This window comes from Balaenoptera physalus, assembly GCF_965194825.1.
Source record: "Balaenoptera physalus genome assembly, chromosome: 1".
Classification (NCBI taxonomy): Eukaryota; Metazoa; Chordata; class Mammalia; order Artiodactyla; family Balaenopteridae; genus Balaenoptera; species Balaenoptera physalus.
In genome coordinates this window covers 64,897,674-64,924,157 of record NC_138882.1, presented here as the reverse complement: position 1 = coordinate 64,924,157, position 26,484 = coordinate 64,897,674, and the positions used below count along the sequence as shown (strand labels likewise).

The 26,484-nt window shown below is 41.9% G+C and overlaps 1 protein-coding gene across 2 annotated transcripts; it reads right to left on the bottom strand.

Annotated features, from left to right (window-relative positions):
- Positions 1 to 3,701: 3,701 nt before the first annotated feature.
- CREG1 (cellular repressor of E1A stimulated genes 1) lies at positions 3,702 to 24,877 on the bottom strand (the record flags this gene model as incomplete). Of its 2 annotated transcripts, XM_082439018.1 has the most annotated exons (4): positions 24,447 to 24,875; positions 21,075 to 21,194; positions 19,576 to 19,760; positions 3,702 to 5,052 (listed from the first exon to the last, which is right to left on the bottom strand). In XM_082439018.1, exons 1-4 carry the CDS (start codon positions 24,789 to 24,791, stop codon positions 5,049 to 5,051), a joined length of 654 nt encoding a protein of 217 aa, XP_082295144.1. In that variant the 5' UTR covers positions 24,792 to 24,875. The 2 variants fall into 2 exon arrangements, with proteins under 2 accessions (XP_082295144.1, XP_082295145.1); XM_082439019.1 differs by lacking the exon at positions 3,702 to 5,052 and having other exon boundaries at positions 19,572 to 19,760; positions 24,447 to 24,877.
- Positions 24,878 to 26,484: the final 1,607 nt, after the last annotated feature.

Below are 26,484 nucleotides of genomic sequence, written 5' to 3'. Positions count from 1 at the left end.
TTAGAAAACTCAACCTATAGTTACCAACTGATATTTGAAGCAAAGGAAAGAAAAGCAACTAGTGTTTATTGAGGTTTTTTGGTAGCGGTAACACTACCTAAGAGTTGCCAATTAAAATCACACAGTACTATTTTTACCTATAAGTTCAGTGCAGAGTGAGCACTTTCATACACTGTTTGCAGGACTGTTCATTGATATAAAGCCTTAAGGGCAATGTGTAATAGGTCTCACCAACTTTTTTTTTTTTTTTTTTTTTTTTTACGGCTGTGTTGGGTCTTTGTTGCTGCGCGCGGGCTTTCTCTAGTTGCAGTGAGCAGGGGCTACTCTTCGTTGCGGTGCACGGGCTTCTCATTATCGTGGCTTCTCTTGTTGAGAAGCATGGACTCTAGGCCCGCAGGCTTCAGTAGTTGTGGCTCGCGGGCTCTAGAGCGCAGGCTCAGTAGTTGTGGCTCACGGGCTTAGCTGCTCTGCGGCATGTGGGATCTTCCCGGACCAGGGCTCGAACCCGTGTCCCTTGCATTGGCAGGCGGATTCTTAACCACTGCGCCACCAGAGAAGCCCCCCCCCCCCCACCAACTTTTTGCTTGGGAATTCCACTGCTGGGAATCTCTCCAAGGAAAACAAACAGAGATGTAGAAAATACTTCATGCATAAAGATTTCTGTCTTATAACAGGGAAAAATTGGAAGTAACTTAAATGTTCAAATACTGGAGACATCGGTAACAGCCCTTAGCTTCTGCCTGTCCAGTCTCCCTTTAAGAAGTTAACATAACTTCTTCTTTCCTTTCAGGAGCTCCACTTCAAAATTCTCCCAGTCCCCATGGTTCTGACGAGTGCTGAGCTGAATCCCCAACTGCAGGGGAAGACATAGGATGGAATCTCGGCCAATGACGGAATCCCATTCCCAGACACAGGGATTATTCAGGAATGGCTCCCCTGGCTGGGAAAGAAAGATGCATCCTCTTTGCTCTAAGACTGCTGACTGTAGTTAAAACCAGCACAGTGGAAAGAGGAGCCAGGAGATGAAGAGAGAGCTCTGAAGGAATATTTTAAGATCAATGAACTCTTCTTTTTGCTTAAACTACTTTGACTAGGGTTTCTGTCACTAGCAACAGAGTGCTAACATAGACCATTATTTGGTAGCCAAAGTAGATCAACCTGATGAAATATTTGCAGCCATTCTAAGCCATCCTTATGAATGGTTTCTAGTAACATAAGCTTATGATTAAGTGAAGGAAGCGTGATACACAATCAACTTTAGCATGATCTTAATTATATTTAAACATTTCATGGAAGCAAAGATGTGTCTTCTAAGAAAACACATCAAAATATTAGCAGTCATGCTGGCTGGTGAAATTATTAATTTTTAAACTTTTATTTTGTGTATCTTCCACACAAAAATATATATCTTACAATAAATAGTAAGGGAAAAAAAACTAAGGAAAAGATACAGTTTTACTGGTTACTCCCTTAATTCCAAAAAGGTTATCATTGTCGTCTCAGATGAAAATACATAGAGCACCTTGTTTTGAAGTGACAGTTTGGAATTTCCCTAAAAATATTGACCTACCAGTTTTACACAAAGTAGAACGTTATTTTTTTCAGTACTAAAACTGAAAACATGCCCCACCACAGGAAAGTAGGGTCTGCTCTTCAACGACTTTGTGATCTTCAGTCTGAATATTACTAAGAAGGGAAACGTGACATGAACAACCTCCAATCAGAATATGTATGCATTGGCTCATGGAGCCCTGCCTCATGTCATAAAGGACTTTTCCCCACTCCACCTCATACTTGAAAGGAATTTGAACCTGGACTAAAACACAGAATGAACCATGACTATTGGCCACAGCCTGGTAAAGATAAATGGCCTTGAAGACTTCCCTGGTGGCGCAGTGGTTAACAATCCGCCTGCCGTTGCAGGGGACATGGGTTCAAGCCCTGGTCTGGGAAGATCCCACATGCCACGGAGCAACTAAGCCCGTGCACCACAACTACTGAGCCTGCGCTCTAGAGCCCACGAGCCACAACTACTGAAGCCCACGTGCCACAACTACTGAGCCCACGTGCCACAACTACTGAAGCCCGCGTGCCGCAACTACTGAAGCCCGTGCGTCTACAGCCCATGCTCTGCAACAAGAGAAGCCACTGCAACGAGAAGCCTGCGAACAGTAACAAAGAGTAGCTGCCGATCGCCGCAGCTAGAGAAAGCCCGCGTGCAGCAACGAAGACCCAACGCAGCCAAAAATAAATAAATAAAATAAATTTTTAAATAAATAAATAAATAGCCTTGACCAGCTGAGCACAGATCCAAGGCCAAGACAACATCCGCCAAGCGCAGGGCCCTGGACTCAGCGGCTCGGGGTTCCTTGGCGGCTCCCTCTTCCTACTTCTGATTTTCTCTTTTCTTGATCAGGGCCTGCCTTGCTCTCTGGGCCAAAGCTAGTCGCCGACCAAGACACTCATCCCCTATCTGGTTCGGGTCAGGACCCTGCCCCAGTTCTGCAGCAGGTCATGAAGCACTTGACAGGGAGGGATAGATCCATGAAAGCCAATCGGCAGCAGTATGAGACCAGGCCTCGGCTTCTCCTCTTGCCCTGCTGGGCTGGCTTTACTCCAGGGTCATCTCATCGAGGCCATTGCCCCCATCCCAACCCATGGTGGGCTTGATTAGCTCTGTTATACTGTAGTCCCCTCTTATCCACAGTTTTGCTTTCTGCGGTTTAAGTTACCAGTGGTCAACCTCAGTTCTAAAATATTAAATGAAAAATCCCAGAAATAAACAATTCATAAGTTTTAAATTGTGTGTGCTGTTTTGAGTAGCGTGATGAAATCTTACACCACGAATCAGCTCTTTGTCCAGCGAATCCACACTGTATCTATCAATACTACTGGTCACTGGGGTTATCAAATGGGGTTATCAGATCAACTGTCTTGGTATCACAGTGCTTGTGTTCAAGTTACCTTTATTTTACTTAATAATGGTCCCAAGGCACAAGAGTAGTGACGCTGGCAATTCGGATAGTCTCTTACTGTGCCTAATTTATAAATTAAACTTTATCGTATGTATGTATAAGAAAAAACATAGTATATATAGGTTTGGTACCATCCTGGGTTGCAGGCATCCACGGTGGGGGTGGGCGGGGGGAGGGGTGGTCTTGGAACGTATCCCTGCATATAAGTTCTTGATCTTACTGTACAAGAACAGGCATCTGCACAAAAAGTGGTCCACAGTGCCCTCTGGTGGTCAATCATAACATAACGGGAACAATCTGCACATTCAATTATAAAGGAATCTGCAGTGCCTTCCGTGAAAAAGTGGTTCACTCTACTGTGATAATTGGATCTTACCTGAATACAAATGTTTTTACATGGTACCAAATGATGAAGAGAAAACTCACAATGACTGGGTAAAGGGAGAAATACAGATAGACACTCTCAACCTAATTCTATCACAAGGTACCTTGGCACCCAAGGCCCTGAGGGAAGATCCTTGACAAAGGCTGCATTCTGGCCAATCCCCAAATTTTAAGACACAATGAGCTGTTTACCAATAGGAAAGAGTCAAATTGTTCATTTTCAGCTTTGAAGCAGCCAGAAGTTGATTATAAAATAAAAACACAAAAGGGTTTCAACAGTGGAGAGTGAAAAAACACGTAATAAATATTAACATCTCTGTGTAAGAAAATAAATCCAACATATTTCATGAAAATAATGCTTTTAATTATTAATGCCTTGGATAAGAAACCTACTCTACCAAGTTTAAGATACATCATTTTTCTTAAAGAGAAGCTGTTTGCTCAACTTCAGATAAGTTCATTTTGTAGTCTTCAAACTCATATTCAACTTCCTCTCTCTTAGCCATTTAAGGATTCAGTTGCTTGACTCCTGACACACCTCTTTATGATGGATCTCATACAGTCTTCTGAAATCATGTATATAGGTAATAAAAGCAAACAGTTTTTTCCCTTCTGAAGAAATGTGATTTCTTTTCTAAAAGTCATGTTGTTTTCCCTCTGATGACATGATTTAGGTAGTAACAGCATTAGAAGCCATTTAGAGATTTGAAGCAGCTGAGGAAGGCTTAGTTCATTGTTGAGAGTAGCATTAGAAAAGAAGCTAGAGAGAGTGGTTGGGAGATGGATTTGGGCCATGGTTTAAACTGGTCCATATCTGCGTTAACTTAACTTAGAAAAGAACACCAGAAACAAATTACACACAAAATCCCCTCCTTTCTTTTCTTTCTTCGCAATCCCATTTTGGGGCCAAAAAAAAATGTATGCTTGTGTCTATGTATTTTGAGTGGAGGAAACTGATTATACAGTGTCCACCTAGCTGAGGAAATCAAATTCAGACAATTTTATGAACTTCCTTGATTAAATCAAATTCAGGAAGTTTTATGAACTTCCTTTGTTCTAGATAATTATCACTTTAGACTTCAAAAGCTGTTTTTAAAGTTCTTTATAAGAAACAGTCTTGCCCTGTGTTGGATCACCAACACCCAGGACTGTCAGACATAAATGGACCATGAGTGGGACGCTCCATTTGTGTTTCGTTACTGTTTGTTTGCCTCGGCAAGATTTATTCAGGTGCACTGTAACAGGAGCCAAGCCCTTAATACAGGCTCAGGCAGCAGCCGTGGAGGCATGACACCTCTCCCCAGCACAGTGGTTCTCAGTAATTAGAAACACGTACTTGAGTACTTTCAAATGCCAATGGGCAATCTGAAACTGGTACCCACTCCTCTTTAAGGAGCACCATTGGCAAACTATTTGGAATTGATGGAACAAAACTTCTTTGATCATAATGAATGACATGTCTCTATGAAAATGGCTTCAAAATACGGAAATATATATAAATCTATCCAGCAATCTCATCTTCCAAGAAATGTGGTAACAATCCATCTCAATTCTGTAAACATGCAAGCAAGGGAAGAAAACTGTCTAATAATCTGGGAAACTTTCCATAAAGAAACATTAAGCGCTTTAAGTCTGCATGAAACTTCCTAAGAAACTTCGCACATGAGGTTAAATTCGCCATATGCTGCTTCACCTAGAGAGAGGAAGAGAGGGGAAGAAAAATTATTTCATTAAACTGAGTTGACAAATCATAAAAGTTAATTCATTCTAGGGAAGGACTAGAGAAACTTCTGATCTGAAAGTTTAAGATCTCGAGTTAATTTCAGCCACTTTAGTGTACTAAAGAATCATCTGGGAGAGGAACCAAGATGGTGGAGTAGAAGGACATGCTCTCACTCCCTCTTGTGAGAACACCAGAATCACAACTAGCTGCTGGACAATCATCAACAGGAAGACACTGGAACTCACCAAAAAAGATACCCCACATCCAAAGACAAAGGAGAAGCCACAATGAGATGGTAGGAGGGGCGCAATCACAGTAAAATCAAATCCCATAACTGGTGGGTGGGTGACTCACAGACTGGAGAACACTTATACCACAGAAGTCCACCCACTGGAGTGAAGGTTCCAAGCCCCACGTCAGGCTTCCCAATCTGGGGGTCCGGCAACGGGAGGAGGAATTCCTAGAGAATCAGACTGTGAAGTCTAGTGGGAATTGATTGCAGGACTTCGACAGGACTGGGGGAAACAGAGACTCCACTCTTGGAGGGCACACACAAAGTAGTGTGCGCATCGGGACCCAGGGGAAGGAGCAGTGACCCCAGGGGAGACTGAACCAGACCTACCTGCTACTGTTGGAGGGTCTCCTGCCAAGGTTGGGGGGTGGAGTGGGGGCTGTGGCTCACTGTGGGGACAGGGACACTGGTGGCAGAAGTTCTGGGAAGTACTCCTTGGCGTGAGCCCTCCCAGAGTCTGTCATTAGCTCCACCAAAGAGCCCAGTGTTGGGTTGCCTCAGGCCAAACAACTAACAGGGAGGGAACCCAGCCCCACCCATCAGCAGTCAAGTGGATTAAAGTTTTACTGAGCTCTGCCCACCAGAGCAACAGTCAGCTCTACCCACTACCAGTCCCTCCCATCAGGAAACTTACACAAGCCTCTTAGATAGCCTCATCCACCAGACTGCAGAGAGCAGAAGCAAGAAGAACTACAACCCTGCAGCCTGTGGAACAAAAACCATATTCACAGAAAGATAGAAAAGATGAAAAGGCAGAGGGCTATGTACCAGATGAAGGAACAAGATAAAACCCCAGAAAAACAACTAAATGAAGTGGAGATAGGCAACCTTCCAGAAAAAGAATTCAGAATAATGATAGTGAAGATGATCCAGGACCTCGGAAAAAGAATGGAGGCAAAGATCGAGAAGATGCAAGAAATGATTAACAAAGACCTAGAAGAATTAAAGAACAAACAAACAGAGATGACCAATACAATAACTGAAATGAAAACTACACTAGAAGGAATCAACAGCAGAATACCTGAGGCAGAAGAACTGATAAGTGACCTGGAAGACAGAATGGTGGAATTCACTGCTGCGGAACAGAATAAAGAAAAAAGAATGAAAGAAATGAGGACAACCTAAGAGACCTCTGGGACAACATTAAACGCAACAACATTCGCATTATAGGGGTCCCAGAAGGAGAAGAGAGAGAGAAAGGACCAGAGAAAATATTTGAAGAGATTATAGCCGAAAACTTCCCTAATATGGGAAAGGAAATAGCCACCTAAGTCCAGGAAGCACAGCGAGTCCCGTATAGGATAAACCCAAGGAGAAACACGCCAAGACACATAGTAATCAAATTGGCAAAAATTAAAGACAAAGAAAAATTATTGAAAGCAGCAAAGGAAAAAGGACAAATAATGTAAAAGGGAACTCCCATAAGGTTAACAGCTGATTTCTCAGCAGAAACTCTACAGGCCAGAAGGGAGTGGCACGATATACTTAAAGTGATGAAAGAGAAGAAGTTACAACCAAGATTACTCTACCCAGCAAGGATCTCATTCAGATTCGATGGAGAAATCAAAAGCTTTACAAACAAGCAAAAGCTAAGAGAATTCAGCACCACCAAACCAGCTCTACAACAAATGCTAAAGGAACTTCTCTAAGTGGGAAACACAAGAGAAGAAAAGGACCTACAAAAACAAACCCAAAACAATTAAGAAAATGGTCACAGGAACATACACATTGATAATTACCTTAAACGTGAATGGATTAAATGCTCCAAACAAAAGACACAGGCTTGCTGAATGGATACAAAAACAAGACCCATATATATGCTGTCTACAAGAGACCCACTTCAGACCTAGGGACACATACAGACTGAAAGTGAGGGGATGGAAAAAGATATTCCATGCAAATGGAAATCAAAAGAAAGCTGGAGAAGCTATACTCATATCAGATAAAGTAGACGTTAAAATAAAGAATGTTACAAGAGACAAGGAAGGACACTACATAATGATCAAGGTATCAATCCAACAAGAAGATATAACAATTATAAATATATATGCACCCAACATAGGAGCACCTCAATACATAAGGCAACTGCTAACAGCTGTAAAAGAGGAAATCGACAGTAACACAATAATAGTGGGGGACTTTAATACCTCACTTACATCAATGGACAGATCATTGAAAACGACAATAAACAAGGAAACACAAGCTTTAAATGACACAATAGACCAGATAGGTTTAATTGATATTTACAGGACATTCCATCCAAAAACAGCAGATTACACTTTCTTCTCAAGTGCGCATGGAATATTCTCCAGGATAGATCACATCCTGGGTCACAAATCAAGCCTCAGTAAATTTAAGAAAATTGAAATCATATCAAGCATCTTTTCTGACCACAATGCTATGAGATTAGAAATGAATTACAGGGGAAAAGATGTAAAAAACACAAACACATGAGGGCTAAACAATACGTTACTACATAACCAAGAGATCACTGAAGAAATCAAAGAGGAAATCAAAAAATACCTAGAGACAAATGACAATGAAAACACGACGATTCAAAACCTATGGGATGCAGCAAAAGCAGTTCTAAGAGGGAAGTTTATAGCTATACAAGCCTACCTAAAGAAACAAGAAAAATCTCAAATAAACAATCTAACCTTACACCTAAAGGAACTAGAGGAAGAACTTCAAACAAAATCCAAAGTTAGCAGAAGGAAAGAAATCATCAAGATCAGAGCAGAAATAAATGAAATAGAAACAAAGAAAACAATAGCAAAGATAAATAAAACTAAAAGCTGGTTCTTTGAGAAGATAAACTAAATTGATAAACCATTAGCCAGACTCATCAAGAAAAAGAGGGAGAGGACTCAAATCAATAAAATTAGAAATGAAAAAGGAGAAGGTACAACAGACACTGCAGAAATACAAAGCATCCTAAGAGACTACTACAAGCAACTCTATGCCAATAAAATGGACAACCTGGAAGAAATGGACAAATTCTTAGAAAGGTATAACCTTCCAAGACTGAACCAGGAAGAAACAGAAAATATGAACAGACCATTCACAAGTAATGAAATTGAAACTGTGATTAAAAATCTTCCAACAAACAGAAGTCCAGGACCAGATGGCTTCACAGGTGAATTCTACCAAACATTTAGAGAAGAGCTAACACCCATCCTTCTCAAACTCTTCCAAAAAATTGCAGAGGAAGGAACACTCCCAAACTAATTCTATGAGGCCACCATCACCCTGATACCAAAACCAGACAAAGATACTACAAAAGAAGAAAATTACAGACCAATATCACTGATGAATATAGATGCAAAAATCCTCAACAAAATACTAGCAAACAGAATCCAACAACACAATAAAAGTATCATACACCATGATCAAGTGGGATTTATCCCAGGGATGCGAGGATTCTTCAATATACACAAATCAATCAATGTGATACACCATATTAACAAATTGAAGAATAAAAATCATATGATCATCTCAATAGATGCAGAAAAAGCTTTTGACAAAATTCAACACCCATTTATGATAAAAACTCTCCAGAAAGTGGGCAAAGAGGGAACCGACCTCAACATAATAAAGGCCATATACGACAAACCCACAGCAAACATCATTCTCAATGGTGAAAAACTGAAAGCATTTCCTCTAAGATCAGGAATGAGACAAGGATGTCCACTCTCACCACTATTATTCAACATAGTTTTGGAAGTCCTAGCCACGGCAATCAGAAAAGAAAAAGAAATAAAAGGAATCCAAATCGGAAAAGAAGAAGTAAAGCTGTCACTGTTTGCAGATGACATGATACTATGCATAGAGAATCCTAAACATGCCACCAGAAAACTACTAGAGCTAATCAATGAATTTGGTAAAGTTGCAGGATACAAAATTAATGCACAGAAATCTGTTGCATTCCTACACACTAATGATGAAAAATCTGAAAGAGAAATTATGGAAACACTCCCATTTACCATTGCAACAAAAAGAATAAAATACCTAGGAATAAACCTACCTAGGGAGACAAAAGACCTGTATGCAGAAAACTATAAGACACAGTTGAAAGAAATTAAAGATGATACCAACAGATGGAGAGATATACCATGTTCTTGGATTGGAAGAATCAATATTGTGAAAATGACTATACTACCCAAAGCAATCTACAGATTCAATGCAATCCCTATCAAATTACCAATGGCATTTTTTACGGAACTAGAACAAATCATCTTAAAATTTGTATGAAGACACAAAAGACCCCGAATAGCCAAAGCAGTTTTGAGGGAAAAAAACAGAGCTGGAGGAATCAGACTCCCTGACTTCAGACTATACTACAAAGCTACAGTAATCAAGACAATATGGTACTGGCACAAAAACAGAAACATAGACCAATGGAACAAGATAGAAAGCCCAGAGATAAACCCACACACCTATGGTCAACTAATCTATGACAAAGGAGGCAAAGATATACAATGGAGAAAAGACAGTCTCTTCAATAAGTGATGCTGGGAAAACTGGACAGCTACATGTAAAAGAATGAAATTAGGACACTCCCTAACACCATACACAAAAATAAACTCAAAATGGATTCGAGACCTAAATGTAAGACCGGACACTATAAAACTATTAGAGGAAAACATAGGAAGAACACTCTTTGACATAAATCGCAGCAAGATCTACCTCCTAGAGTAATGGAAATAAAAACAAAAATAAACAAATGGGACCTAATGAAACTTCAAAGCTTTTGCACAGCAAAGGAAACCATAAACAAGACGAAAAGACGAAAAGACAACCCTCAGAATGGGAGAAAATATTTGCAAATGAATCCACGGACAAAGGATTAATCTCCAAAATATATAAACAGCTCATGCAGCTCAATATTAAAGAAGCAGGCAACCCAATCCAGAAACGGGCAGAGGACCTGGGTGGACATTTCTCCAAAGAAGACATACAGATGGCCAAGAAGCACATGAAGGGCTGCTCAACATCACTGATTATTAGAGAAATGCAGATCAAGGCTACAATGAGGTATGACCTCACACCAGTTGGAATGGGCATCATCAGAAAATCCACAAACAATGGGTGCTGGAGAGGGTGTGGAGAGAAGGGAGCCCTCTTGCACTGTTGGTGGGAATGTGGATTGGTGCGGCCACTGTGGTGAACAGTGTGAAGGTTCCTTAAAAGACTAGAAATAGAATTACCATATGATTCAGCAATCCCACTACTGGGCATATACCCAGAGAAGGCCATAATTTGAGAAGACACATGCACCCTAATGTTCACTGCAGCACTATTTGCAATGGCCAGATCATGGAAGCAACCTAAATGCCCATCGACAGAGGAATGGATAAAGAAGACATGGTACATATATACAATGGAATATTACTCAGCCACAAAAAGGAACAAGATTGAGTCATTTGTTGAGACGTGGATGGATCTAAAGACTGTCATACAGAGTGAAGTAAGTCAGAAAGGGAAAAACAAACATCGTAGATTAACGCATGTATGTGGAACCTAGAAAAATGGTACAGATGAACCGGTTTGCAGGGCAGAAGTTGAGACACAGATGTAGAGAACAAACGTATGGACACCTAGGGGGGAAAACCGCTGTGGGGTGGGGATGGTGGTGTGCTGAATTGGGCAATTGGGATTGACATGTATACACTGCACTGATGTGTATAAAATTGATGACTAATAAGAACCTGCAGTATAAAAAACAAACAAAGAAGCAAACAAAAAAACAACTAATACTAAACTTTCTTTGGGTTATTTGTATGGAAATATGTTAATATAATTGTTTCAGACAGTACATGAAATTTCTAAAAATCTTATATGTTCTGGTATAATGTTATAAGTCATAATTCTAGTTATTACTTTAAAATGTACATCTCAGAAATAACTAAATTTCCCTGTCAATTGCATTATTATGAACTTTCATCAAATCTTTAACCGTGGTCATTTTTAAGTCTTTTATCATTTACAGACAGTTCTGGGTGTACTCTGATGCTTTTGCAAAAATGTTCCTATAAAAGGGTTTCATCTTCAAGGAATTCATGGAAAAGACTCTGACAAGTACAGGTTTCTGGTAACTTACTATACTGCTGAACTGAATGAATACGCATTTTCAGAACTCTAATGGAAAACTGATAAATTCATAAAAGTGCTAACAAAAGATCAAGATAAAAAAAAATTAATTACATGGGACTGAGTGAACTGATGAGGATGATTATAATTTTTGTGACTTTGTTTGAATAAAAAAAAAATATCCCACAAGGACTCAGAGGCAAAAAATATACAAATCAATTTTCACTGCAAAGTAAAGGAGCTGTTACAGTGGAGGATTACTAGACTGAATGTCAATATTATGACATAGTGGGAGTGTTTCGTGTTTGGTAATTGCAATCATTGTTGCTTTTGTTGTGGTCATCCATTTATAATGCTTGGCGTCAGTTTATTTATCTCTTGTAAAAATAAAATACAGTGTGTGTGTGTGTGTGTGAAAAAAAAAAAAGATGAGAAACTAAGGCTCGAAGTCACAGAGCAATTAGTTCATAAAGTTAGGATTGTAGCTTATTGATCTCTGACTCCAAAGCTCAGGCACTTTTGACTAAGCCATACTAGCTCTACATTCCATTCTCAAAATATCTTCCGTTTACGTAGATCATGTAACATGTTCACACCACATACAGGCGACTGTGTGTACACACATTACATCAGTGTTATTCTTTCCTTAAGCGTGGCTTTCTCTCTCATCACATTCTGATGAGGAGGCGTCCTTTGGAAGATGTGGTCTATAATGGCTAGACTGCAGCTTGCAGCTGAAGCCAAGTGAGGTGTCAGCTGTGTGTCGGCAGAGCTTATGCCCCATACAACATACACCAATTTATGCTGCCCTAGAGATGATAACAGGCAGACTACAGAAATAAGTAGCTATCTTCCTCTCATTATGTGTTGTGGGTGGATAAACCGTAAACAATATTTCCTTCATTTGAAAGTTGTAAATGCAACAGATGGGGAAATTTCTGTTAATAGAGTATGAGAAACCTTACGTATCTCTATTTCGTTTGTAAATACAGTCTTGTTCTGAATCACAGTGATTTTGTGCAAGTCTGGGTGTGGTGGACATTACTAGGCCTCCTCAGTATCCATGCCCTCCCCATTTCCAGACACACAGAGACCATACTTCCCAGGCCCCGCTTTCATTAGGAAGGGCCACGGTACTCGTCTGGCCAATGAGCTGTAAGCAGAAGCAGTGCGTGTGTGGCTTCTAGAACAAAGTAACTTAGTTCCAGATGGGTAACCTTTCAGAACTTTTTTCTTGCAACAGCCATTTGTGGAAGCATGTGTTAACATGGAGGTGCCACAGGGTCCACAGAGACCAGACTGTGGAGCCAACAAACACACACAGGATAACTGTCCTGGAGAATTGCCCAAATCCACGGCAGAATTTGCATAAATAAAAATAAACTTTTGACTTTTGTTTTCTTAAGCCACTGAAATTTAAATGTCGTCTCTTAACAACGTAAGAGACATGACTTGGACCCTCCTGACTAACGCTGTGGGTGAGGTCATTTCACTCATACCATAAAACAGCATACACATCCTTCTGTCCTAATCCAAAGTAATATATGCGTTTTAATCTCATACTCAATGTCTTCTACAAACTGGCCCAAACCTACCTTCTGAAATTACCTTCTACCATCCTCCAAGTGAAACTAAACACCATTCTTTGACCACATCTCACAATTCCTTGCTCTTTTTTTAAATCTATGTTGTTCCCTTGCCTAGCATACTCTCTTCCTTTCACACATATCAAATTGCTATCTTTAAAAGGCCCAACTCATATGCTAACTCTTCCAATGAAACCTTCCCTAATCCCACTATTCTGAAGTAATTTCTCCTTCCTTCAGATTTTCATATTTCTTGCTGCTCCTTCTAACTGTATATTTTGTATTATGCTTATTTTACACATAACATTATATTAGTTTCAGGTGCACAGCATAAAGATTTGAAATAGGTACGTATAGTAAAATGATTACCCCAGGCTACTTAATTTCTATCACTGCACTTAGTTACGTTTATTTCTTGTGATGAGAACTTTTAAGATCTACTCTCTTAGCAACTTTCAAACATACAACACAGTATTAATAACTATAGTCACCATTCTGTACATTATATCCTCATGACTTATTTTATAACTGGAAGTTTGTACTTTTTGACCCCCTTCACCCATTTCACCCACCCCCGCCCACCTCCCACCTCTGGCAACCACCAATCTGTTCTCTGTATCTATGAGTTCAGGGTTTGGGGTTATTTTTAATTTTTTATTTCTATTTTTAGATTCCACAAATAAGTGAGATCATACAGGACTTGTCTTTCTTCGTCTGATTTTTTTCACTTAACGTAATGCCCTCAAGGTCCAGCCATGTTGTAGCAAATGGCAAGATTCCCTTCTTTTTTATGACTGAGTAATATTCACAGATACGTCAAATCCTTTGCCTGGTTTTTAATTGAATTAATTATATTTTTATTGTTGAATTATATACTGTAAGGTTTTAATGTGTCTTGCCAGAACTTTTTTTCTATTACTAGAGTATGTTATTTTTACTATATGTTTTTAAATGGCATTTATGACACATACAATTTTGTAACTTGCTTTTTAAATTTAATATATTGTGATCATCTTTACATGTCTATGTCTAATTACATCACTTCCAATGACTGCTTTGTGGTTCATTATATGAATGTTCCATAATCTAAAATCTAATGCTTTTTTTTTTTAACATCTTTATTGGAGTATAAAATCTAATACTTTAAATTAGATTTAAAGTCCATGGGACTTTCCTGGTGGTGCAGTGGCTAAGATTCTGCGCTCCCAATGCAGGGGGCCCGGATTCTATCCCTAGTCAGGGAACTAGATCCCACATGCCACAACTAAGAGTTAGCATGCCACAACTAAAGATCCCGCATGCCACAACTAAAGTTCCCACATGCCACAACGAAGATCGCGCACATAGCAATGAAGATCTCACATGCCACAACTAAGACGCGGTGCAGCCAAATAAATAAATAAATAAATATTTTTAAAAAAATGTTTAGGGCTTCCTTGGTGGCACAGTGGTTAAGAATCCGCCTGCCAATGCAGGGGACAGGGGTTTGAGCCCTGGTCTGGGAAGATTCCACATGCCACAGAGCAACAAAGCCCGTGTGCCACAACTACTGAGCCTGTGCTCTAGAGCCCGCAAGCCACAACTACTGAGACCACGAGCCACAACTACAGAGCCCATGCGCCACAACTACTGAAGCCCACATGCCTAGAGCCCGTGCTCTGCAACAAGAGAAGCCACCGCAATGAGAAGCCCACGCACTGCAACGAAGAGTAGCCCCCGCTGGCCGCAACTAGAGAAAGCCCGCACAGCAACAGACCCAGCACAGCCAAAAAAAAAAAAAAAAAGATTTAGATTTAAATACAGGATTTATTTAAAAGGAAAAGAAAAAAATGCCACACTGCATCTATATCTTTGAACACTTATACAATCACTTCTTTTTTTAATTGAGGTATAATTGACATATAACATATTAGTTTCAGGTGTACAACATAATGATTCCATGTTTGTATACATTGAGAAATGATCATCAGGAGTCTAGTTAACGTCCATCACCACACAGAGTTACAAAATTTTTTTCTTGGGATAAGAACTTTTAAGATCTACTTACTCAGTAACTGTCAGATCTGCAGTATGGTATTATAACCTATAGTCACCATGCTGTATATTATATTCCTATGACTTGTTTATTTTATAACAGGAAGTTTGTACCTTTTGACCCCCTTAACCTGTTTCACCCACCCCACCCCACCCCGCCTCTGGTAGCCACCAATCTGTTCTCTGTACCTACGAGTTTGCTTTGCTTTGGTTTTTTGTTTGCTTGCTTATTTGTTGTTTAGATTCCACATATAATACAGTATTTTTCTCTGTCTGACTTTTTTCACTTAGCATAATGCCCTCAAAGTACATCCATTTTGTTACAAATGACAGGCTTTCCTTCTTTTATATGGCTGAATAATATTCCTATATCTATATAGAGAGATACAGCAATCACATTTTCTTTTTCTATCCATCCATCAATGGACACAGGTTGTTTCCCCGTCTTGGCTATTGCGAATGATGCTGCAATGAACATGGGGTGCATACATCTTTTCAAATTAGAAAAGATGGACTTGCTGGAGGTTTTCATTTTCTCCAGATAAATATCCAGAAATGGAAGCGCTGGAAACATATGTTAGTTCTGTTGTTAAGTTTTTGAGGAATCTCCATGCTGTTTTCCATGGTGGCTGTGCCAATTTGCATTCCCATTAACAGTGCATAGGGGTTCCCTTTTCTCCACATCCTCACCAATACTTGTTATTTCTTGTCTTTTTGATAACAGCCATTCTAACACATGTGAGGTGATATCTCATTGAGGTTCTGACTTGCATTTTCCTGATGATCGGTGATGCTGAGCATCTTTTCAGGTACCTGGCCATGTATGTCTTCTTGGAGAAATGTCTAATCGGATCCTCTGCCCATTTATAATTGGATTGTTTGTTTTACTTGCTATTGAGTTGTATGAATTCTTTATATATTTTGGATATTAACCCCTTATCAAATATATGATTTGCAAATTAAAAAAATTTTATAAATAAATAAATAAGTAAAAAAGAATCATCTGAGTTTGCTAAAATGCAGATTCCTGAGTTCTGGTTTAGGGTCAGGCCTAGCTAGGAATCTTCATCTCGGCCATCATTCCTCCTCTCCAAGTATGATGCTGACACACTTAGCAAACGCTGCCGGGATGAAACATTCATCAGCAGCTGTGGCTGCTGTGATCATTTCATTCAAGAATATCTGAAGATTTAAAAGACAAAAACAGTGGATTCCCTGGTGGCGCAGTGGTTAAGAATCCATCTGCCAATGCAGGGGACACAGGTTCAAGCCCTGTCCGGGAAGATCCCACATGCCGCGGAGCAACTAAGCTCGTGTGCCACAACTACTTAGCCTGCGCTCTAGAGTCCACGAGCCACAACTACTGAGCCCACGTGCCACAACTACTGACGCCCACGCACCTAGAGCCCGTGCTCCACAACAAGAGAGGCCACCGCAATGAGAAGGCCACGCACCGCAATGAAGAGCAGACCCTGCTCGCTGCAACTAGAAAAAGCCTGCGGGCAACAACGAAGACCCAACGCAGCCATAAATAAATAAATAAATAAATAAATCTATAAAAAAAATAAAATAAAAGACAAGAACAGTCGAGAACAGAAGGGGTCCTGAACATTAGGGCAAAAAAGCAGCAATCAGCCAGCGTACAGCCGGGGACGTGACCTTGACCCATTTTCCTGTTGCGGCCCCAACCACTGCCATCAGGAAATCCAGCTCCAGGTAAGGGAGAGCGGGCAGGTTTGTAATCTGTGACCTCTCATTACCTCTGTCTTTGCCAGGGAACACGTGGGCAGCCCAGAGGCCTGCTACTCAGACTTAACAGTGAGAGGAAGCAATTGCTGATACTTATGAGAACCGCTTACTCAAGCATGAGCGCAAATACTTTGGGTAAGCATCAACCTTCCATTCAATATGAGTCCAGCAAGGCAAGAACTATTGTATACTCTCTTGGGCTACTGAACAGTTCTGATGGCAAACCTGGTGGGTGGGATGGTGGGGCACCCACTCCTGGACTCTGAAATGGAGTCAGAGGCACCTGTTCGGGAAGGTCACCTTCAAGTCACCGCCCATTCCTAGGATTCTGGAGTCCTGTCTCAGGAGGGGTCACTCCCTGGGCTAATCTTCTGTCCTCCTCTCAGAAGGACAGGAGCGAGTGCTCCCTTTTATCTCTGAGCTGCAGAAAAGGCCCACTCGTCTGTGTTAAGTGGGAACCTCAAATTTATCTATTTTACTCACTTATTCAGTGTGGAGACTTATGGGAAAACCCAGTTTTATTTTGTTATTAAAGCAAGCATTGTCCTCGGGCATATTATTTATACAAAGACAACTGTACTTCAGAGATTGTTATGTCTTGTAAAAGTGAACTTTAACCTCAAAGAGCAGGCCTATTATCTTACTGGCCGTCCTCCTTGATAATTTGTTGCCCTGCCATAATGTTGTAATTGCTACCTCTGTCTTCCTATAAAGTAAGATGGCTTTTCGTGTCCAGGAGACAATCACTGGCCCAGGTCTCTTCTCCTGCATGCACGGCAGCAGAATAAACACCATGACTGTTAGATTCTTTATTCAAACAAGGAAGTCGAGAATCTTTGTCTCAAAGGATCAGCCTAACAAGTAGCCAGTATTTAATAAACACCTGTTCTGTGTCATGTACTGTCCTAGGTCCAGTTTGGAATGAAAAACCAAAACTAAAACCTGAGCTTTGCTGTGAAGAGACTCACAATCATGGTGGAAAGTCAATAGTTCACCACAGAACTGTTGTACAATAGAATAAGACAGAATAAACGAATGCTGAGAATTTAAACCCAAACCTGAACTGCAACCTACAGGTCTAGCTTAGCATCGTCACCCTGATCTCCACAAGCAGCAGTAAGTCTGCTACAAGTAGAAAGTGCTTAAATTACACTGGAATTGAAGCCTGGTCAGCTGCCAGGAAGGTAACCAGAGGGGCAGCAGAACATCTTGGTTAGAAGCAAGTTGAGGGCTGTGGAGCTAGAATGCTGGGGTTTGCATCCCAGCACCATTGCTTACTGGCTGTAAGGCTTTAGGCCAGTTTCTTTTCTGTGCATCAGCTCTCTATCTCATACATGAAGAAAACCACTACCTAACTCATAGGATTGCAGTGAGAGTTCAGTGAGTTCAGACATGTAAAGCTGCCAGTACAGCACCAGCCAGCAATGCTCAACAAACGCTACTGCTACTGTTATTGTCATCACCGTCCGCTAGACCTTGAGGCTGCCAGACATGCCAGAGTGACCTGTGTCACCTGGGAAAAGTACCAGTCCCTTGTATGCCTTCATTTGTTTTGGGGGGGGGGGGGGTTGTTTTGTTTTGTTTGTTTGTTTTTGGCCATGCCTCGCAGCTTGCAGGATCTTAGTTCCCCAGCTGGGGATCAAACCCAGGCCCCCTGAAGAAAGTGCGAAGTCCTAACCTCTGGACCACCAGGGAAGTCCCTGTATTCCTTCATTTGAACCCTGACCTAATTTCAAAGGATCTAATCAGACCCTTCTTTCCTGTCCCTTTCCCATCTTCAGGTTATGTTCTTCTCGTTCATTCTCTCCCATGACTCCTTCCCTCTAAGTATCCGCTTCCTGGCGGGATACACCACACACCTCCACCTCCAACCCTCACGGGACTGGGGGTTGAGGAGACAGGGGTCACGTGCTCAGACTCAATGTGGATCCTTCATGGTCTGGAAGCACCCGGGTCTGATTCTCATGAGAAAATGCCATCACGGGTCAGAACTGGGCTCTACCCAGGGCCCCACAAGCATAGCCTTAAAATGGGGTCTCAGGAATTCCCTGGCAGTCCAGTGGTTAGGACTCCACGCTTTCAATGCCACGGCCCAGGTTCAATCCCTGGTCAGGTAACTAAGATCCTTCAAGCCGTGGGGTGCAGACAAATAAAAGAAAAAATAACAGAATCTCCACCTGGTGTCCTAGTTTGTAGATAGAGTTCAGGGGGTTTGTGACGGGAAAAAACTGGGATGGAAAAAAGTTTTCATTTTCATTAAGCTCTAACTGAAATGTATCATTCTCTTCAGTGATGAATGTAGGCAATAAACCACAGTGGTGACAGTGTATCTGTGACGGCCAGCAACAGAAATATAGAAATCGCAGATACTCTCACATCATGGTAGAGTTGCTGCAGATGTCTTAATATATTCAGTTCTCACTACTCTGAAAGTGCAGAGAAGTTATGGACGCACTACTAGACCTTATTATTTAACGTATTCATTAAAAAGCCAACATATTACTACACTACGCATTTTATAAAATATTTTTATAAAGGTATTTCAATATAGTTGATTTCTTTTGTAATCCTGTGTACTTTATGCATTTAAAAAATATTTTTCCTAGGGGAGTTGTAGGCCTTACCAGCTTGCCAAAGGGATCCATGATACATGAAATGGTTAAGACCCCCTTGCTTTAGAAGGTTGAGGACCACTGAAAAGGGCTGTAATATTAGAAAGATGAAAGACATGCAAATACCTACTGAAATGTGGCATTATAATATTCTTCAGGCGTCACTATTTTTGGTCCACCAAAGTAGTCCAGGACCCAGATATTGGTTATATTCAACTTAGCGAAGAACCAATTATGGCTGGATGGCCAGGTTTTCATCTCAGGGTGTCGAATGAATAATGAATTCTTTGCAACGTCCATTTCTGCTTCACTCACCTAAAAGACATATGTAAAATAAACCTACTCATAGCAGTGACATTTTGTTTTCTTGGCTGTTAAGAATGTGTGATTCTAGCATTCCACAAATCCTAAAGAGTTTATTTAGTTATAAATCCTGATTTTTTTAATTTTTATTTTTAAAATTAATTATTGACCTATAATTGACATATAACATTGTATTAGTTTTAGGTGTACAACATAATGTTTGATATGTGCATACATTGCAAAATAATCACAAGTTTAGTTAACATCCATCACCACACATAGCCACAATTTTTTTCTCATCTTTTTTCTTTTTCTTTTTTTTTCCCTTGTGCTGAGAACTTTTAAAATCTACTATAAATTCTGATCTTATGGAATCAAGAGGAAGTAAAGGAAGTTTGAAGAAATGCAGAGAACAATGGAGATTTCAAATGTTGGTGATAACACATACTATAATAAAGTGGGAAACCATCATGAGTACCAATTTTCACTGCTAAATAGCAATTTTGAGCTATCAGAGTAATTGGCACAAAGTGCTATAATAAAATGCTACTGGTGGTTATGCTATGTAACATTAGCACTTTTATCCCATTACATGCACATGTTAAACACGTAGATGAGTGTACACAAAGGATAAAAGTCTTTAGAAGAAGCACAATGGAACTCAAGAGTATCTGCTGCCCCTCTTTCTCTTGCCAGTGAAGGACACTCAACTCTAGAGATGCATCCACATAGAATTTTGAGACCACAGATAAAACTTATCTGAGGTATTCATGATTGACAAGGTCAAGAAGCTGGTCTGCTGCTTGGCGATCAGATCAGTTCCCATGACACCTCGCCCTTTGCCCTTCCCACGATTTTATTTAACCTCTTCCCTCTAGCACTCACCCCAAACTGTCTAAATTCATTTCTAGTATTTAATAATGGATACTCCCCTTTTAACCTACTAAATCCACTCTCTGCTCTAAGCCACTGTTAAAATATGGAGACAAGGAACCCAAACATGGGAAATATTGTACAACGTACAACATGGTCAGGAGTATAAACTTTGGCTGGGCAGATGTTCCTCATATACACGCTTAATAGCTGTTATATCTGTTCGGCTTCAAAAAATAGTTCATTTTCCTCATAAATATCTTATTGAACACCTATATGAAAGCAACTGATTAAAACCGTTAGCTTTCATGAAATTACATACCAGAACATATTCTAACTCTGTATCTCAACCACAAATCAATTTTATTTTATTCTAAGATATCTCTTCCTGCATTGTTAATAACATGATGCTCTTCTAAAACAAGTATCTGTTCTTGTAGGATAACTATTTACCTTGATAACAGTTCCTGATAGTATTATGTGAGCACAGAGGGGACTTTGGGGATCAAAGCCATATTTCCTGCAGAAACTAGTCTCTGCCAAAGACATGGTCAGCGTAGCATATGGATTCTCCTGTAGAGAGAAAATGAAGACCTCTCATGTGAAATACTGTCTCTGGAAAGGTAATAAATTTCACAAGTTGCATACCGTCCCCAGAGCTTGACCGTTCTTCCATGAAACAATGAACTGGAAAATACCACCTTCCACTTGGGAAAATTACTACTTGGATAGAGACTGATCTTCACCCTCTCTCCAAAAAAGGTGTGTTGGAGGTTGTTTCATATTTAAAATTAATTGACTTGGTAAGAATTATTTTAACGCTTTTTTTCTCTTAAACTCTTAATTTGTCCCATATTCACCAGAGGAATTATAATTACAGTACCACCCAAATACAAGGCTGATCTCTAGTCTTCACTGAAAGACTAAAGGATTAGACTAATGTGAAACTAGTGCATAAAAATACCACAGTGGCTCAACTAGCTAACTGTACAATTTAAGCAAGAAAGTAGCTGAATCATGCTTCTTGGTTATCTTATGCTAGCAGAAACTGTCATGTGATTTCAAAACTGGAGAAGTTGCTCATTCCTGTTCTAGCAATAAGAGAATTCTTAGATTAAAAATGTGATGCAAGCAAAATTCCTAACTCTTTCTTATTCAGAAATCAGCTTCATAAAAGGCACTGTTGACAGATTACAGTAAAATTCACATGTTGTATTTAGTGTTTTAAACCCCAAGTGTCTTGTGTGGGGAATTGTGCCATCTCACAGTGACCCATCAAAACAGTGAGTCATAAAGAGATCTCTTTGGAATCATTAGGCCAAATGTTTGCTGTCAACAAACTATTAGGTAAGGCACTATAGGAGACCAAAAATAAGGGAGGGGGAGACTCAGATAAGGTCTTTCCCTTCTCTGTAAGTTTATAATCTGGTTGAGAAGTCAGACATAAATAAAATTTTTTAAATGCAACACAAAGACGCAGAATAGGTCAAAAAGCAGCACATAACTAATTGCCAAGGGAATGGTACAGTTAAGTGTATTTGAAGTTCAGAGTAAGAAGATGTCAGCACAGCCTGGAGTGATATGGAAACCCTAGAAAGCCCTATAACATAGGCAAATCAGCACAAAAGTGGGAAGACGTATTAAAGGTAAAGGGAACGGTAACTGCAAAAACACAGAACTGGGAAAGTGTAAGACACAACTGTGAGTAGTGAAAACCCAATTTGCTTGAAAGAAAGGCTTTCAGAGGGAAGGGGGTTGGGGACAAGGTGGGGGAGAGGTCAGGGGCTGGGGGTATTAAGGGTGGTTCACCTCCAAGCTAAGGAGTCAAGATTGTATTTTATAGGCTGGCATCTGTCAGTGCTTTCCAAGAACCACTTGCCTGGAGAGCTTGTTAAAATGCTGATTTCTGGGCTCCATTCCCAGCCCAGGTATCTGCATTTTTAACAAACACCCAGGTGAATCCTATGCAGCGCTATGCAGCCAGATGTTGTTAAAGGTTTCTGGGCAGACGGCAATGCTGAGTGGTATTTTGTTCATGTAAATCTGGTGGGTAGGGTACACAAGATCAGACAGGAAGAAGACAGAGGTCAGAAGGAGGAGGAAAGATAGAAAGCAGAAACCAGCTTTGACTGGTTAATTGCCGGCATCAGAGTCAGACTAATTCTGATGTGGCCATGCCTTGTCACTACAATCACGGACCTGAAATCCTGGGTAAGTGCCTCACCACTGTCTTTTTCTAGAGATGTCAAAGACCTGAGCTCAAGTTCCACCTGACAGCCATTAGCTGACTAGTCACAAGTGAGTCTCCGCACCTCTGAGTTTGAGTTTCCACATTTCCTAAAATGAGGACGATAATATCAGCAGAAGTTTAAATATATTCATGTGTAGCAGTGGTTCTCACTGCCCTCCCCCAATATTAGAAGCATCAAGGAGGGATTTGGGGTGTTTTTTGTTTTGTTTTTTTTTTATAAAATGTGTTTTTAGTAAAATGTCTTGGAATTGCCTTTTTAAAAGTCTTCCCAGGTGACTGTATTTGCAGCCAAGTTTGAACAGCACAAGGTGGGAGTGGAATGAGCTTGCTCTGAGCAAATGTCTAAGGGAGTGGAGCGGAGTGGGCTGGCAATAAGAAAATGGTGAAGGGGTTGTATGTGTCTTGGCTAAAGGAGGCAGCTGCTTCTGGTTCTGCTCAAAGAATGCAGGCCCCCAGTGCCACAGAGCTTCCAATTTTTCAAGAAGTTAGAAATTTAGACGTTTACTCGCAATCTCCATTTTTGAATGTTGAGAATTAATTCAGATTTATTAAAAACAAAACAGAACTCTGCGTGGGCCAAAGAAAACCAGTCTGTGGGCCTGATCAGCTCATGGGCCACCACTCTACGACCTGTGTTTTGAAGGCAGATGGATCTGGGGTGAAATTCAAGTGTGGCCAAAGTCTTTGGGCAAGTTACATAACCTATCTAAGCCTCAAGTTCTTCATCTGCAGAATGAGGATGGTAATACCCCCCTCAAAGGGTTATTAAAAGAGACAATGAGTGGAAGATGAATGGAAAGGTCAGCCTGGCACACGGTGAGTGCTTCAGCAAATATCAGGTTTCTTTCATCTTATTTCTATCAACAGTGTTAACCTCAAACCTGGGATCTTTTGTCAAAAGAACCTTCCCCAAATCAGGCTCCATTCCTGGACTCAGTATGGCTCTAGTCTCCCAAGCTGTGACACCGCTCTTGACACAGCAGGGGTCCACCAGAGAGGTGTTAACCTGGCCTTGCCCCAGATGGTGGGCAAAGGGTAAGGACATGGCCCTCCAAAAGGTCTGATCCCTAACGGGGAAGCTCATGTGCACACGAGGCCTAAAGACTGCAATAATCATTCACGAAGTTGTCTGTTCGCTTCATGCTGCTGAAGGGAAAATCCTTAGTTCAAAAGAAGCGGTGACAAAGAGAAATCCCGAAGCCACTTATACAAAGTGCTAAACTACCCAACGGCCTCTACACCCGGTAACGCTTTTAATAATTAGAGCCCAGTTAATGAGACACCGTGCCTCAAGACGACTCAGGGCTGAGAAGTCTTCCAGGTGCTGGTAAAGAATTCGCCCCAAGTGCGTGGCGCGGTGGCGAGGGCGTGTGTGAAATTCCTGGTATTTAGTTGCCCAACAACTGGAAAGCTGCAATGTCAGCCCGGCCAGCACGGGAGAGAAGAGGCAGGGGTTTGGGCTGGGTTCACATTCTTATCTCTACGAGGCTGGCTCTCCTTCGCAGGCAGAATTCAAGCTATAGTCGAAAAGCTCGCGCTCCGACCCGCGGAGCCACACGGCCCCGCCCGCTCACCTTCAGGTTGCCCACTGACTGCTGCAATGGGCTCAGGTAGAAGTAGGGCACGCCGCTGCCCTTGGCCGGGGGCCCGTCGCTGAGCGATAAGACGTCGGCGAAGGGCCGGCCGCGCACCCCCTCCTGAGTGGAGATGGTGGCCAGCGCGCCCCAGTCGCAGACGTTCGTCACGAAGCGAGCCACCAGCGCCGCGTTCTCGCGGGGCGGCAGCAGCTCGGCGGCGCCCCAGTCCCCGTGGCCCCGGCCACCCCGGCCCCGCGCCGGCGCCACCAGCAGGGCCACCAGCACGGGCGCCAGCAGGAAGGCGAGCACGGCACGCGCGGACCCGCGGGCACACCCGGCCATGGCGATGACCCCAGCGAGAGTCCGGAGCCCTGCGACCTAGGAGGTCCAAAGCTAGCCCAGCGCTACCGGCCCCGCCCTGCGCTACCGGCCCCGCCCACCGCGGGCAAGCCGGCCCCGTCCCTCCGAAGAGGACCAATCGGAGTACGGGAGTGGTGGGCGGGAGGGCGTGTCCCTAGGCCGGCTCCTCAGCCTGCTGGGACCCGGCTGTTTATCCACCTTCCCACCGCTCCGACCCGCCTCTGTCAGGATTGGGAAATCGTCCTAAATGGGATTTGTTTTGTTTGACGGATGGAAAAACGGAGGCTTAGAGAAATTAAGCAGTTGCCTAAGTCATACTACTAGGAAAGGACCAGTCTCTTCACCCGTACGCCTTCCTTTAATACCTTTGGATATGACTACCTGGCATCTGAGAGGAAATGCTGCTTTTTCCACGTATGCTCCTCCTTTCCGTTTACTTCACTATCCGCACCGAAGAGCAGGAAGGGTCCCAGTGGGACAGATAGAAGCCCCCAAATTTAACACCTTATAAACTGCTCCTGGCCCAGGAGTCTCTCAGACAGAGACACTCAGGGATTATCAGGATTCCACGCACGAATTTGTTTGTTTTTTAACATCTTTATTGGAGTATAATTGCTTTACAATGTTGTATTAGTTTCTGCTGTATAACAAAGTGAATCAGCTATATGTGTATATATATATATCCCCATATCTCCTCCCTCTTGTGTCTCCCTCCCACCCTCCCTATCCCACCCCTCTAGGTGGTCACAAAGCCCCGAGCTGATCTCCCTGTGCTACTTGGCTGCTTCCCACTAGCTCTCTATTTTACATTTGGTAGTGTATATATGTCCATGCCACTCTCTCACTTCGTCCCAGCTTACCCTTCCCCCTCCCCGTGTCCTCAAGTCCGTTCTCTATGTCTGTGTCTTTATTCCTGTCCTGCCCCTAGCTTCTTCAGAACTTTTTTTTTTTTTTTTTTTTTAGATTCGGCATATATGTGTTAGCACCATGCACGAATTTGAACTCATGGAAGCCAGTTATGGGCCTAAGTCATCAGGCTTGGAGGCAGTGGTTTCACAAATGTCTTGCCCTTGCTGACCCCTCACCCCATGTAAGTGGCATTTCCCTTTGTTCCTCCTAAAAAGGTCTCTTCAGTCTCTTCAGGGGTGCTTCCTCTTTCTGATACTCTGGGAATTGGTAAGTAAGCTCATACCACCTGACCTGCCGTCTTTATAATTATAAGCTTCGGTCACATCTCCTCAGGGTGAGTCCTCATCTTTTTGGCCTGGCCTCAAACCCCCATTTTCATCGTTGTTATAAATGCCGCGTGGTGGTGCTGGTGCAGGAGTTTGTCAGCTCTGGCTCTGGCGGACCTGGCTCTCTGAGGTGTTCAGCAAAGGTGAGGTAACTTCCCTCAGCTGCCCTGGGCCAGTCACCTGAGCAGGTGGGGGCTACAGGTGTGTGAGCCGAAGCCCCGCCTCCATTTCCTGCCTCCAACTCCGCCTCCCCATATTCTCAGGAAGATTCTCAGGCTACCGCATCAGAACTTGGGTACAGAAATGAGAACTTTTACTCTGAGTAGCAGCCTTCAGTTCCCTCTGGTGGCCAAAGTGTGTTACACACACTGCTTGCACATTCGGGTAAGGGGGTGAGCACCTTAGTCAAAGTTGGTTTCCTTTATAACAACTGAATTTGG